The 15,723-nt window shown below is 44.8% G+C and overlaps 1 protein-coding gene across 13 annotated transcripts in view; it reads right to left on the bottom strand.

Moving 5' to 3' along the window:
- Window positions 1-6,852: 6,852 nt before the first annotated feature.
- Window positions 6,853-15,723, bottom strand: part of PTPRT (protein tyrosine phosphatase receptor type T) — a 1,128,992-nt gene continuing 1,120,121 nt past the window's right edge. For all 13 annotated transcript variants that reach the window (XM_037743358.1, XM_037743363.1, XM_017542238.2 and 10 more), the window contains one exon: window positions 6,853-15,032. In XM_037743358.1, the coding sequence (XP_037599286.1) occupies window positions 14,979-15,032 (54 nt within the window). In that variant the 3' untranslated portion in view covers window positions 6,853-14,978. The remainder of the gene's footprint in view (window positions 15,033-15,723) is intronic.

Here is a 15,723-nt window from a genome sequence, read left to right as displayed (position 1 = left end):
CCTGCCTTGCCCTCCCAGAGTGTTGGGATTACAGGTATGAGCCACCGTGCCCAGCCGATATATTACTTTTTATGGAGGTCATTAATGATTTTAATGTAATCGTTAAAATTTAGTAAAAATCTTCACATTTATGTGGCAGGTTTAGAGGCTGTAGGGTTTTTTTGTGTATGTGCTTTGTCAAGTTTCGTTTCTGTGCTATTTCTTCATAAGATTCATAATGTGAATTAAGAAGCTTGCTTTTATTTGCATTGTTTTGAAATGATACAGACTGCATAACTATTTTTTTATTTGAAAGTTTGATCCAGCTCACGCATGAAACTACCTGCTCTTGTATCTTTCACAGATGAGTCAACAACAAAACTTTTTTCTCTGTTAATAGGTCAACTTGGGTTTTCTATTTCTTGAGCCAATTTTGTTAATACACGTTTTCAAAACTACCCACTTGATCAAGATTTTAAAATTTACTTGCTATGGTTGTTTATAGTATCATTTTAGAATGATGTATAATTTCTGGGTTTTTTTGTTTGTTTTTTATAGAATGATGTATAATTTCTATATTCACTATTATATCCCCTTTCTGTCTCCTGATTTTGATTATTTGTGTTTTCTCTCGATTACACTTCTCAGCAATTTGTTTTGTTGGATGCAACAACAAAAAGTTCTTAAACTTAGAAATTCTAGTGTTTTTTTCTGCATCTGTGGAGATTCATTGTAAAATGTCTTTCTTTTTTTGTCAGAGACCTGATTTCATAGGCAGGCACGCTCACTCATTCCTCAAGGTGAACCTCTGCTTTTGAACTTCTACATCTTTTCATGTGTCTGGTGATGTTTTCTTGTTTGTTCACCCTTACAAGTGAAGGTGTGAGCTTGCTCCGAGTTGGGAGTGGGGTGCCAAAAAGCATCGTGGAGGGGCCAAAAAAAGGAAGGGATAGTTGAGATTTGCTATTATTTTTCTCTGATGGGCCAGAAATTTGGCCTGTGAAGGCAGAGAGCTTTGGCAGAGCTGATACAGGGAGCTAGTACAAGGAGCTTCAACCCTGGGAGACATTTGTATCAGCATTTGGTGTTGGCTGGAACACACACCCACAATTTCCTCCATTAGGAGCTAGCTGCCTACGTGGCTCGTCAGAAGCCATGTTCTGCAAAGGAGAGGCTGGGAATAAGCATTACTGCAGGCTGCTGACTCTGCATGCATGGATCCCAGATCCAGATACTCGTCCGGCCCACTGGCCAACCACCCTCTTGCTCTTACACCCTATGTTAGGGCTCTCAATGGTATTTTACACAGGACCCCTTTATCATCCTTCTTACTGTCCATTGGGCAGGCTCACCAACTATTTTCAACAAAAATAGGAGATGGCAGGACTCCTGTTCCCAAATCTGAGCAGGAAATTAACATCATCACACATAGGATGAGCTTAGGACATGAGTAGAATCTCTCCCATGAGTCACTTTATATCAAGTCCATTTACTTCGCTAGATCAAAAGCTTGGCTGGACATCTGGGAGCCCTCTATGGGTGTTGGCAGAATTTCATCTCAGATTAACAGCTGGATGATAGGGTATTGTACAAAGCTGAAGCCCAGTTTCCTAGCTAGTGTTCCCCTGAAAGCAAAGCCTTAAACAAAATTTTATTTGGATATAGGATTCCAGGAAGCAATGAAGATAGGGGTTGTAAGTCAGGGAAGGAGCGAGAAAGAGGTATGTTAGAAGTTGGCTACTCCTACAGGGTCTGTTTGCTTGTTCTGGGAACATTTGAAAAGTCACATGAAATACACTTAAGAACTGCCTTCAGAGGAAAGAAAGGAGGAAACATTTGTTCACAGCCTCCAGGCTCCTATCAAAGATTTCATGGTTAACTTCCCCACATTTCCAGGTGGCACACTCATAAGTGCTAAGTGGGTTCCTGTGGGCATCTCAGAGAATAAAATACCAGAAACTGTGGCAGAGGAAACGAGGTGCAGAGCCTGTGTGAGGAAAGGCACCACGGACTTCTCCTGTATGAGATCTGAAGAAGCATGCTTGGACATGGCTGAGATAAGGGGTGAGGCTGAGCATATTTGAAGCCCTACACAGGAGGCATCAGTTTTACCTGGTTTTGCATGCATTCAACCAACAAGGTGCTCTTACCGCTCCCTTCCTCTCTCTGGGGAGCTTCAAACAGATTGGGGGTGGCATGACAGCTAAAATCCTCAGCATACATTTCTTCAAGATTCTCTCGGCTGTTCTCCTGCCCATAGAAGTTTTTCTTAATGTCATTTCATCTCCCAGGAAATAGAAATGGACGATTGACCAATTTTCTGAGTGAGTACAGACCATCTGGAGCAGGGACCTGGGAGGGATGAGCCGCTTTATCTTCTTTGAGGCTTCTTTGCATCTTTTAGGCAGCAAAACATGATTCAGCATTGACACCGATTACGATCTTCATTTCAGCTTCTTGTGTCTTATAATCAGAGGAAATTCCTCCCGATTCACACAATGATTTGGCTGCCAGGTGTGGTCACAGGTTTCCAGCTTTGACTAAGTATTTGTAAGTAGTTTAAGGCAAAGTGGAATGGGATGGAGCCAGTCCTCATTATAACCTGGAATGAGAGTTTACTTCTTGGCCCTGCTGTGCCCCGCTGTAATAGAGAAATAGATTCATTTTCTGTCTCAGCACATGTATCTGTTGGGCTCCTCATCACTCAAAAGGATATACTAATTCTCTTTCTGGCCCAGCTGGCTCTTAAACTCAGACTCCAAATTCAACCAACAACTCAGAATAAGTATTTCGCTGGTTCTGGGCTAAAAGCCTCCAGCTCATGGATGCTCAGAGATGAGAGAAAACTTGTTTATATAATACTTAAGATTCTGAAAACCTACACCTGGCTTAGGTCTGACTTGCAGAGAACCGTGTAGCTGGGCCCCTTCATTTTGGTCCTTCAGTGAAGAGCGTTCACTGAATTGTTCTGTGGCATGAGGCCGTGAGTCTTCAGGGAGAGGAATACATTGTGTCAGTGAAGGATGTGTTGAACCCATTATTTATTAAGGGGACTCATGAAAAAAATTTCTTCTGGGCTCTATAGCAGGAATGTTTTTCATTTATTCTGAGCAAGAGCTTATTTTTCCCTTTGGGACATTGACTGATTGACTGTATTCCCCTTTTGCAGGAGATGGGCAGTACCACGTTTTCAAACCTCTTGATTCAGGTATATGGCAGGTCTTGGGGTGTGACCCTATTTCTGGCATCATCATACCTGTTCTGCCTGGATTTTCCTACGTTCTTGTCACCTCTTCTTTTTCTATAATTGACCTTTCTAGGTATTAAAATTATGTATCATTTATAAAATATAGAAAATTACAAAGAACAAAAAATACTCATGTTCCTTATGATGGGATATAATCACTGTTAATATACTGATGTGGTTTTTCATTCATTTATATATTCATTTTATTTTCTCTATGCATCTGTATATTTCTCTGTATATTTCCCTATTCATGTACTCCAAATGTCCTTGAATAGCTAGTTAAATTTTATTCCAATGCCTATTCTGTAGATTGGGAAAACTGATGCCCTCCTCAGTTTATGTTAATTTCCAGGGGGTTATAATGCCATGCTCTTCTTTCTCCACTTGTTCAGTCTGTGAATATCATTTCCCTGTGGATGCCATGTTTTTACTGCATGTCAGAGATGATTTCAGGCTCAGTCCTTCCATTACATTTCAAGAGAAAGCCTCTCAGGCAAAGACTTTGTTGAGTCTAGTTGCACATCCTCAAGATTAAGTGGTCAAAATTTTTCTGAAATTAGCTAGAGTGGTTTCTTTCTCTTATCTCCCCATCTTCTTCTGCTTCTATTCCTGTTCTTTTCTCCTTGCCACCACCGAACCCTGTCGGAGGGAATCGAATCCCTCTTCTTGCCTTCCGCATGGCATATTGTTGACCTTGTCCCATGTCTTCAGGAATCTGAGGGCTTCTAGGTCGCTTGGAGTTCTGATGAAAGGCTTGAGCCTTTGGAATTAAAGGAAGATCTTAAGTCAAACCAGAGCTACCAGCCAAGGTGCTCCTAGGTCTGACATGGGCCCACACTCCAGGTCTAGCCACACAGGAAGGCCAGGCTAGGGCCTACCTGGACAGCTAACAGACACATAAAGAGAGTGGTGCCACTATTATCAGTCTCTCTCCAGGACTGCAGTGCATAGGGTTGGATGTCCCTCCCTGCTAACGTTGATCCAGAAGCCAGGACTGGCTCTCTTAGCATCACGGGAGAACACAAGTCTTGAAGCACCCAAAGCAGCTTAGCTTCAAATTCAGGGGTACTATGGGGAGGTGTCAAGGAAGATAAGGGATATTTATTTAAGCATATTTCCATGGAAATATGACAACTGTATGTTGTTAAATGAGAAGAGGCAGGTTTCAGAATATATATTGGTTGATGTCACATATGTAGAGAATGTATACGTTTATGCATAGGAGAATGGCATAAAAATATTAACAGTTACCTTTGAGAAATGGAAACTTTCACCTTTTGCCTTAAATAATTTTATGTTGAGTCATTTCAAGTGAGTATGTGCTACTTTTATCATAACACATAGGGAGAAATGCCAGATATAGTATGCACTAAAAGTTAAATAAATAAATTTAAAAATAAAATAGAAATAAATAAAGCGATTTCCATTCTGGGGAAAAACAATACGTCCCAAAGTACTTTTTAAAATTAGGGGTTAAGATTTTTTTTTCCTTTTTTCTACTTTTCTTTCTCCAGTGTCATCTGTTACATTTGTGGCCAAAGCATAAATATAGCAGGCAGACAAAGTGAGATTAACATGACCAAGGACAAGGTGACAAGATAACTAGCTGGCTGGATACCAGGTTCCCCACATTGTACCCCCAAGCTGGAAAGCATGTGTTCTCTAGACTCTGTGGCCTGGGAAGCCTGGTGAGCCATGTATCTAGGTTCCTCGGGCAGAAGAACCCTGCCAGAGTTCCCAAGGCTGCAAGAGAACAAGGTGAACCTTGGGCTCCGGCTTGTGTTTCTAGCTCAGGCTTATACGAAGAGCTTGAGAACCAGTAAATGCCAAGGAGCCAGGTTCTAGTAATTTCTTCTGCTCATCCAGAAGAAAAGAGAGGACATATGCATCCACCTGAGAGATTGGCAGCCTTATGTCCCAGCTTGAGCACTGGCTTGGGCTCTTATCTGTTCCTCTTGGGCTTTTATCTGTTCCCCTCTAATAACAACAGCATTAAAAAACAGTGCTTGCCTAATTTTAGCATCTATTACAATCATTGGGGGCACTTGAGCATGTGGATTCTTAGCTCCTATCCTGGACCTGTTGAATCAGACTCTACATGTTGAGAAGTTTCCCAGGCGCCATGATGTAGGTGACCCATGGATTGCACTCTGTGATTAGAGAGTTAAAGGGTGCATCAGGTACCACTGGTTTCGTATCTAACCTCAGCATTTTTTCTTTTTTGAGACAGCGTATCACTCTGTTGCCCAGGGTGGACTGCAGTGGTGCAATCTCAGCTTGCTGCAGCCTCAACTTTCCAGGCTCAGGCAATGCACTCACCTTAGCCTCCTGAGTAACTGAGACTACAGGTGTGTGCCGTTATGCCTCGCTAATTTTTTTGTTTTGTTTTGCTTTAGAGATAAGGTCTCATTACATTGCCCAGGCTGGTCTTGAACTCCTGCGCTCAAATGATCTCCCACTTTGGTCTTCCAAAGTGCTGAGATTACAGGTATGAGCCACCGTGCCTGGCCAACCTCATCATTTACTGGAAAATTGAGACAAGGGGTCTGTGTCAAGATGTAGAATCCCTGCCCCTTGATTCTGAAAATTCCATGTAACTAGCTTTGTCCAAGGGGATGTTGTAGATATTATTCAAGCAAAGACCTGGCAAAATATGTATGTGATTGGACTTTCTTTCTCTCATGTTCCTGCTATTATTATGAGAAGCATATGCACAGGCTAGCACACTGGTCCCAGGAGGAGGATAAAGAATATAAGGTACAGAGCCATAACAGCTTACATGCCCCAGCCAAGCCTTGCCTAGCATAGAGCCCTTAACCAACACATGAATGAACCTAGCTGAGATTAGCTGAGCTCAGCTTAGAATAGGTGGATCTTAGCTGGTTGTTATCAAATATTTTGGTTTCAAGTTACTGAGTTTTGGGGTGGTTTATTATGCAGCCATAGCTAGCTGGTACATTTAGGCAGCTTGTTAGCAATGCAGACCCTGAAACTGTGATCCTCTGGGCTTAGGAATGTGTATGTTTAACAAACTTCCCAGTGATTCTGGTGCCAGTGCTCTATGAACCACACTTGAGAAACACCACTTTACACTCAATGGTTTCACTAGCTCAATGTGCAGTCATGGAAAATCCCTTGTTTCTGAGTCTCAACTTTTTCATCTGCAAAGACGGAATAATACGTATTTCCTGTGATGTAGTTGTAAGGATTAAATTAACATAAATATAAAGAAACCTAGTCGATAATTTTTTTTTTTTTTGAGATAGAGTTTCACCCTTGTTGCCAGGCTGGAGTGCAGTGGCAACTCACCACAACCTCTGCCTCTTGAGTTCAAGTGATTCTCCTGCCTCAGCCTCCTGAGTAGCTGGGGTTGCAGGCTTGCGCCACCACACCTGGGTAATTTTGTATTTTTAGTAGAGATTGGGCTTCTCCATGTTGGTCAGGCTGGTCTCGACCTCCTGACCTCAGATGATCCGCCCCAGCCTCCCAAAGTGCTGGGATTACAGGCGTGAACCACTGTGCCCAGCTAAAAATAAACTTTTTCTCCTCCTCCTTCAACTTGTCCCCACCTCATCCCTACCCAACCTCAGGAAGACACCAATACGAATATCTTAGGAAAACATGAATCTCAGGGTCACAGCTTTATTGTATAGATTTTTAAACACAGCCATATTACAAACATCGTCAGGGAACATTTACAAGAATAAATAAGATGGACTTGCAGGTGTAAAAAGATTACACTTCACTGTAATGTACAGTCAAAAAATATATCTGATATTCATTGACCTGACATTATTTACCTTCTGCTTTTTTAAGCTAAAATTGAAAAGAAAAAAAAAAAAAACATTGACAGCACAGTGCTGGCTTTTTTAAAAAGTTGATTTATTTTGTTTTCTCTTCTCATACGTGCTTTATCTATCAAACACCCAAACTGTACAAGTGCAGGCCATTGGGATTCATGGAGGAGGCTGCAAACAGTGTGGAGACTTTGGTCTCATGCAATATCATATGCCCAGTGGATGTGAAGATGTCAGCCTCCCTGGAGTTGAGCAGAAACCTTGTAAGAGCCTGTAGAGGGTTATGAGGGTGTCCAGAAGCCAAGGCAATGGTAGAGACCACAACTCTTTGTCTTTGATTGGCTGGTGGATTGTAGGGTGAAAGTGTTTTTGAGTCTGATTATCAATATGAGTTAACCTGAACTGACATGGGCTAGCTCAGGATCTACCTGGTGATGAGATGTGTGCACTGGAAATGATTATAATCATGTGTACATTGAGTTACTGTGCTTTTGCTTTTGCAATCTGCTCCAACAGGCCGTGAATAGGGAGTGGGGTAGAAATAACCTCTGGAGATAATATGTACGTTAAGCAAAGCCCTGCTCTGTGTCCTGCTTGGGCCTTCACTGATTCTGGCTGTCTCTCATGGCCCTATTGGTCAGTGAGTCTGAGTTATGGCTGTTCTCATCAGAGATCCACATGGGTATTGGGTCTATGACAAAGCAGCTGTTCCCTGTGGTTTGCTGTTTGGTGATAATCAGCCTGGATCAGCCTGGTATATGTGGCCACAATAGCTTGTTGGCCTGCTCCGTGAGGAGACTTGGGCGGGAGAGCAGGGAGCTTCAACCTGTACAGACCAAACACAGTCTACTTGGATTTTTGGTCTACAGGTATGAATGAGTTTAAACATGATCCCAGCTCCACCAGGTCTCATCTAGAATGGAAGTGACCTGAAAGACATTTCAGCAATGCTCCTCCTCCCTTTAAAGAGATACCTGGCTTTGTTTAGACAGCTGCCAAGATGGGCGGCTTATCCTCTCAGGCAGACAGCAAGTTATTCCTTACAGCTATTAAGTTTTACTCATGGGTCTTAGTTATACTCAGAGGCGTGACCTGGGCCTAGCAAACAATGCTTGACTTCATCCAATAATCTGTAGACCTATGGAAGATATGGACACCAGATTCTGCCTGACCCCTCAGAAGCCTGATTTTACATGGAAGGACACCACTCTGTCCTCCAAGCCTTCTGGGGCCTTTGATCCAAAGAACACCTGACATTATTCATCTTCCATGGGAGATGGAAGGGACAGGGTGGGCACTGAGAGTTTGTTGGACTGTCACAGAGAAGGCCCATTGATTTGTATTCATAAGCCCAAAGGCACTGAAGTCATTGTACAGAGACTCAATTTTGTAATTTTGGTGGGTTACGTCCTGTAACCCTTTCTCCTCCACATCCAAGAGTCCTGCTCACCAAGGAACCATGAACTACATTAATTTCCTTGTGTTCCAGGTTTTTACACTGATACTTTTCTGTCTAACACTTCAAGGCCACCAGACATTGAATTTCTGATCAACCAAGGATCAGAATCCACATCCCACCACCCAGAGCAGCTCTCAGATACAGAAGGAAGCCCCATAATGATCCAGTCCCCAAAACTCTTCCCAGTAGATTATCTTTCATCCTGAGCCCTTGCACTTCCCTTGTATCTGCCCCAGTGGACCACCACTGAGCTCTTAGGTGGGATGCTATGGTTGGAGGCTATCATTGTGAGTGCTGATTCTTCCTTTTAGAGACCTAACATTCATGGGTGGATTTCAGGTGGTGAATGTAGCCCCTTTAATGACATTTTCCCACCTCTTTTGGAGGTGGGCAGGTGGGATGCAAAAGACTGGCTTGATCTCTCTACAAGACAACCGTACAGCCAGTGCCATGCAGAAGCCCATCCCTTGTTACTAAAAAACTAGAAGAGTCTGCTCATGTGCAGAAATAAGGCTTAGATGTCTCCGCTGTGCTTCTGAGGATCAAATCCATGACCCTGAAACCTGTGTCAGAAGAAACTGGAGCCAGAACAGCCCTCCCACTCTCCACCACTAACCTCTCTCACTGCTGTTCAGGCGGTACATGACCTCAAAGACAGATCCCTGCAAGGCGAAGCCAAGGCCTTGCATTTTATCACTTCTAGACATGTATACATGGAAAACCCCCAACGGGGAGCCCTTGCATAGGAGGAGTAAACAAATCTGAATCTCAGCTTGTCTATTCTAGTTGGATCTATGTTTCCTATTTCCTTGTTTTACTTGGCTATGATTTGAGGCTGGTCATAGGCTGAGAAGGAGCTCAGACTGTTAAGTAACGGGGAAGGCAAGTCAAGAATTTGAGATGACATGGCCATCCATGTTTATGTTTTTTTCTTCTATCCTGCCCTCCAGTGGGTTGACCACTTTCCCCTTGTCCATGCTTCCTCTTGGGCTCACCCATGTCTTCCTTATTGTTACTCCTGATTTAGCTTGGTGCTGATGACCTACCTAGCCCAGGAGTGGCCAGCTATAGCCTAAGGAAGGGTGGATTTCTTCATTCTGTTCCCAGGCAATGAGGTACCAGGGAGTTATCACTTCCTTGAATGTCTCTGCATCTGGGTTGGGCAATCACGCCTGCAGAGATGACAGGATAAGGGCCTGGCTGCTACTCCCTGGGTATCACTTCTGTTGTGTAGAACAGTCTTACTGGACTGACACCTCTGTGTACTCCAAGGGGTTCCCACCAGTGCTGAGGGAATGTAGATCCTGGTGAGGACATACAGCAAGAGCTAGTGTGGCAATGGGGAGTGGAGGATGAATAAACCTGATGGGTCAGAGGGAAAGTCATCATCTTTTGCCACAGACACTGAGATCTGCCCTTGTTCCAAGTAGCTCTGGCAAGCTATTACCCATGCTTTGTCCAGCTATGTCATGGATGTGACAGCTTTGCTAAATAAGTCATCTGCATCCTCGGTTTTGAGTATTCATTGGGTTCCAGTTTCCTGGCCTTGCCTTCCTGTTTCTCTGCCTAAAGTGCTCCAAATCTACCCCTTCGAATGTTGATGAGGCTCCTCTTTTCATGTATGTTTTCCCATTAATTGGTTGGCCCACACTCTATGGCCAAGAAATGGCAGGGATGGGATTCAAACTAAAGAATGAGCTCTGTCCACTGCAACCCCATGCCTTACCCAGGAATGAATTGTGCCATAGTAATCTCTATTTCCTAACAGTGCTCCCACACCAAGGTGCTATGTGCTGTAGGAACCCAGTAAGTATGTGTGGCTAGGGTAAAGTGAGGAGCCTTCCAAATACCAGCTGCTCGTGAAGTGTGTCTTCAGACTTGCCCACATTAGCAACCATGTGACTCCACTTGGGCAACAGGCATCACTTTCCAGCCTAGCATTCAGGAACTTGCTGAGTACAACTGTGTCTAGCTTCTCCTTTCCCTTTATGGTTTTGTGGGCTTGTATTTCTCCATGCCAGATGTGCAAATCCTCATCATTCTAGTGTGTGTCAATGGGTTCCTTCCAGTACCCAACTGGAAGATACCTTAGTTGAGGTCCACTCATGAACAGTGAGGTCAGAGCACCCCCACACCAAAGGAGCTGCCTAGGAGAAGGTCAGCTGGTCTTGTTCCTGAGCCTACAGTTGGCTCTAGTAGGCAGCAGGGTCACTGCTCGGGCTCAAGCTGAAGACTAGCTGACCCAGGGTCCATCATAGTGGGTTGAACAGAACAGAACCACATGAGGAACAGAGCACATGTTTTTGTTTTTTTAAAAAATATTTATACAGTCAAAACCAACCAGGCTAAATCAGAAAGTGGAATGCAAATTTTGCATGAATTGTGAAAGTAAAACATAAGACTGTGAAGGAATTTTAAGCTTACTGTTGTTTGCTTTGAGCTTATCCACCGAGATCTCTGTTTCACTCTAGTCTATTCTGTTATGAGTAACCCCATAGGAAAAATGTGAGCTACAATGGTGGAAAAATATTCTCTCTGTAGTCAGAAAAAAAAACCAGTTAAAATCTTGGTTCATTCATTCACTAGCTGTGGAACTACGTGCAAGTGATTTTTCTCTAGGAGCCTTAGTTTCCTCACCAGTCAAACAGTGACCATCACAAACCCTTCTTTAGAATGTTGGAAGAATTTAGTGAGCTCACATTAGAGTCCCCATCATAAGGTCTGTTGGTTCCTTTTCAGGCCACGCCCACAGAGAGGGCCAGCACTAAAAGCTGTCCTCTTCCATTCCCACAAAGAGAGGACTACTGTGGCCTTCTAGAGGCCCAAGGGCCCCTGGTTGGCCTGGATTCTCCATACCAGAAAGGATGCAACATTGGAGTGCAGCTGAGGTACGTTCTAAACTATCTAGACCATCAACACACACAGGTGGAGAAAGTTCCTGGTCTTCTCATCACTTCCTTGCATCTTCACCAAACAGGCTCCACATCTATAAGGTAAGAGCTCCTGTTGTAAAGACTCACAGAGCATTAATAATATTTTCCTCTGCTCACGACAGGCTGAGCTCATCCTGTCAATGGGTTGGGGTGGGGAGACCCCCTGGGGAAGGTGGTATTGGATCAGGAGATTTTCTGGGTAAAGGAAATGTTCAGATTCCTGGGCACAAGTGTCCCTATTCATCCAAGCCTTGCCACATCCTAGTCACATGGGATTTTAGGGAAGTCATCCCCATCCATTAGCCTCAATTTCATCAAGTCGTCCCCATTCATGAGCCTGAGACCTATACGCTTCCCTGCTTTCTTTGGAGAATGGTTGGGTTGTGGGAAAACAAGAGGATAAACTGGGGGAATCTCACTGGCCCTTGCTGGGTTAGCCCACCATGGCCTGAGATTTTTTTTTCTTTCTCCGTGAAGTCACAAGTTTCTTTCTCTGTGAAGTCACACTTTAAATCCGTACCATTTAAAATGATAGAAGCCACTGTCATTTTTATCTGTCAGCCATTTCACCCCTTCCTGAGCAGAAAAAAAATCTTAGGATTTGTGTTAAGTAGCTCTCCCTCCACCCTCATCCTGTCTGGATGTACCAAGATCTGACTGAATAGCATACAGCAGGCAGATTTGCCATGCTACAGGCTCATCGCAGACTGGGAAAGGCCAGCTGGGGCAGTGGGCTGGAGCTGGGGGAGGCTATCAGGCCCAGTGGGGGTGAGTCCCTGGGGTCTGCTGAAATACACCTGGGGAGAGGCTCATCAAAGAAAAGAGCAAGTTCATCGTGGGGTTCCTTTGCTTGCCTTTGCTTTGAGGTATTTCCTTTTGAACCTCTAAAGTGACAGCGCTTCCTTGATCAAGTCTGGTGTCCCTGGACTTCTAGACAGCTCCAGAGCCCATGCCAATGGAAGCAACTTCTGTGGGCTCCTTTCATGTTCCACCCTCATGGGCCTAGAGATCTGAATTGGTGACCCTGCTCCATGGTAAAGCGGAGACGCTGGGTTTCTCAGAGAAGCCGGGTCTCATGATGCACTGCATATTTAGTGTTCCGGCAACAAAACAATGAGCAGACAGACAAATAGATGTGGTATTAAAAAGTGCACGCTTAAGGGAATGTTTTCACAGTGTCTGATGAAAAGAGGCAGCCCCACTGGCCCAGAGGGAGTCTTTGCCAACACGAAGCTGAGTACATCTTTCTGAAGCTCCATGGACTCCTTGTTGCCATTAGGACAAAGTCTGCACTCACGATAGGCATCTGTCTCTTGGACCCTGGCTCATCCTTGCTGCTTACCCTGTTGTGCTGTGCCCCTGCTGGGCTGGCCTCCCCATACTGCTCCTCCCAATGCCTTTTTATATTTCTCTGCCATTGCACATAGGGATCCCTTTGCCTGAGTTTCTTTTTTTTTTTTTTTTTTTTTTTTTTTTCTACCTGTTAAGACCTAGCAGGAATAGATGTCCCTTTCTCTAGGAAGCCCTAGGCTGAAGAGGCTCTCTTGCTCCTAGACTCATGGAACACTCATTTGCTTGACACCACTGCACCATGGTTCAATTTCCCCAGCATACAGTGGGCTCTTGACGGTCAAAGCTGTGCCTTCTTGAAATCTGTGTCCCTTGTGCCCTGTCTGGGGCTAGACCAGCCTTCCAGATGGAGCTTCCTGGGTCCCAGCCCACCTGAGGCTGTCAGATATCCAGCCTAAGCACTGGCTAGAGATCAAGGTCGAGATTGTCCCTGGCTGGTCCCTTCATAGCCCGAGGGAACAAGGAATTGTTTTTATGGACTAAGAAATTAGATGAGACTGGCTTTCCTGGGGAGCTGGGAATGAGTTACTAAAATATATCTGAAATTCTGGGCTTCCCAGAAGAACTGGCGTCAGGGAGAAAGTACTAAATTTCCATTTGTGGAGTTCTCTGCTCAGAAGCTTCTGGCCTTATTTTCCCTCCATAAAATAATTGTTTGGCTTGGAGAAGATGAAGAAAACAGCACAGAGAAGTTTCACTGCCATTACCTGCCCCTTTGGAACCCAGGATTTCATCACTGAGGAAGGTGCCCGGGTTTCCTCATTGGAGGAGATGATCAATGGAGACGATAACAAGTCAACAAACAGCTCTCTCCTAGGGGTTCTAAGGACTGCGTGAGATGTCCCATGGAAACTACCAAGCGTGATCCCTGGCGTACATCAGAGACTTAGCAAACGGTGGTTCCCTTTCACTGACTCACTCACACTTTGGACAAGACCCTAGATCTCCAGGCCTGATTGTCTTGCCCTATTTTCAATCAATGTATAATGGGCTCCACAATGTCCTTTTTCAAGGTGGCAGCTGGGTTTCTCTAGGAAGGAGTTCAAATGTGGAGTTCCAAATTCTGCACAAAGCTGGTGCTCTTATCTGCCCCAGAAACCAAAGGGACCATCTTCAGGCTATCCCCTCTCTCCCTTGCTCAGTGGCGTGCTGTCCCAGGGTGGGAGCTTTTCAGAGCATTGCTAGGAAAAAATAACAGGCCCGAGAGGTATGTCTTAGAGGTACACACTCAAAGTCTCCCGCCCCCTTCTTTTTGACATAAGAGACTAAGATTTTACACATCCCCAAAACAAAGTTTCTTTTCACATACACTTTGGAAAATAACCAAATCTTATCTGGTTTGTCTCTTCCAAAGAAAGCTACCACCAAAGAGAGTCAGGGGTTACAACCTACAGTTCAGCCAGAGCCCTGCCCCAGGGAGGTGGTCCCTTTTTACAAAGACAAGGAGGAGCAGAGAAGTTCCCTGCAGTTTCACCCCTTCCCACTGACCACACAAAAAAGCAAAGAACACCTTTATCAAAGAGTGCTGTGGACACAGCAGGCCGGCCAGTGAATGTCGGACAGTCAAGGCCCAGGCTGGGGAAGGGGTACAGAATGGTTGTGGGCCAAGCCCCATGCAGGTTAGGTGTGAGGATGGGCGGGCTCTGTTGTGACCTAGGGAACATTGTAAGGTCACACTGGTCCAGACTGCAGGTGTCTGGTGCCAGAGGCCCCTGAAGGAGGTTGTAGGGGGCAGCAGAGCTGTGACCCCCGCAAGAGCCCCAATCTTTTCCATGACATGGAGGAGCACAACACATATCTCCTCCACTCCTAAGGAGAAGGAGGGCTGGGAAGGTTCTGCTGGGCCTCCCACTCCCCAGCACCTGCATAGTTGGCTTGCCATGAGATCCACAAACTCAGAAAGAACAAAAGCAGGAGGTCTGGGAGCCAAACATCCAAGGCCTTGCTTGTGGGTACACTTCTGCTTGGGCCCATGGCTGTGGCTGGTTAGGTTGAAAAGGAAGCCTGGCCCTTTTGGAACAGCATCTGCCACAGCAACAGGAGAGCCCTCAGAAGGTGCAAAGCCCCCTGTGGAACACAGGGCCACCAGTCTTCTCCTTGGAGTCAGGCAGGGTGCCACCTCAGAGCCCCTGAGCCCAGTTACTGCCATTCACACAAAAGGGGGCTTGGTCGCAGCAGCCTCTGGACTCCGGCAGGTTCCCCATCCCAGTGAGCTAAAAGGAGCTTAAATATTCCAGTGCCACCTCGTATACAAATTTATACTGTTCCTGAGAGGCGGAGAGGAGGAGAGGCATAGAGGGAGAAAAGGAGACGAGAGAGATGAAAAAGGAAAGGGAAAATGCATTTAGTTTAGAGATAGAGATTTTGGAGACAACTTTATCTACATCCACATTATGTCAACTCAAAATTACCCATCTCTGGACACCCTTCAAAATTCTGCTTGATGCCTGCTTCTACCCAAGCTTCCTCGAATGCCCAGCTGGCATCATTCCCTTTCTTTTTCACTGTTTTGTACAACAGTGCTTCTCAAACTGTGACGTGCATACAAGGCAGCCAGAAATCTTTTTAAAATGCACATTCTGATTCAGTAAATCCGGAGTGGGGCTCAAGATTCTGCATTTCTAACAAGCTCCCAGGTAATGATGCAGTTGCTGGTCTGTGGCCCACACATTATATAGGGCCTCGCTTTGAGGAAGGCCACACTTTGAGTACGTTTAAAGACTTTTATTAAAGTTCCTCGTGCATGGTGCAATGGTCCACCACGGTACTAGGTTACCATCTGAGGCTCTGCCTGCACACTGTCTTTACCACACTTGCCTCTACAGTGCTCTCTACTGTAAAAATTAACATAAAATAATTGGAATATAATTGGACTGAATTGAAAACATATTTCACATTCTACTAATCCAGAATCCTTTCCTTTAAGCCTGAATTAGTAATACTTTCTTAAAGAATGGG

Source organism: Cebus imitator, unplaced genomic scaffold (genome assembly GCF_001604975.1).
Source record: "Cebus imitator isolate Cc_AM_T3 unplaced genomic scaffold, Cebus_imitator-1.0 Scaffold141, whole genome shotgun sequence".
NCBI classification, from domain to species: Eukaryota; Metazoa; Chordata; class Mammalia; order Primates; family Cebidae; genus Cebus; species Cebus imitator.
The sequence above is the reverse complement of the archived record's forward strand: the minus strand, read 5'-3'. Positions and strand labels throughout refer to the sequence as shown.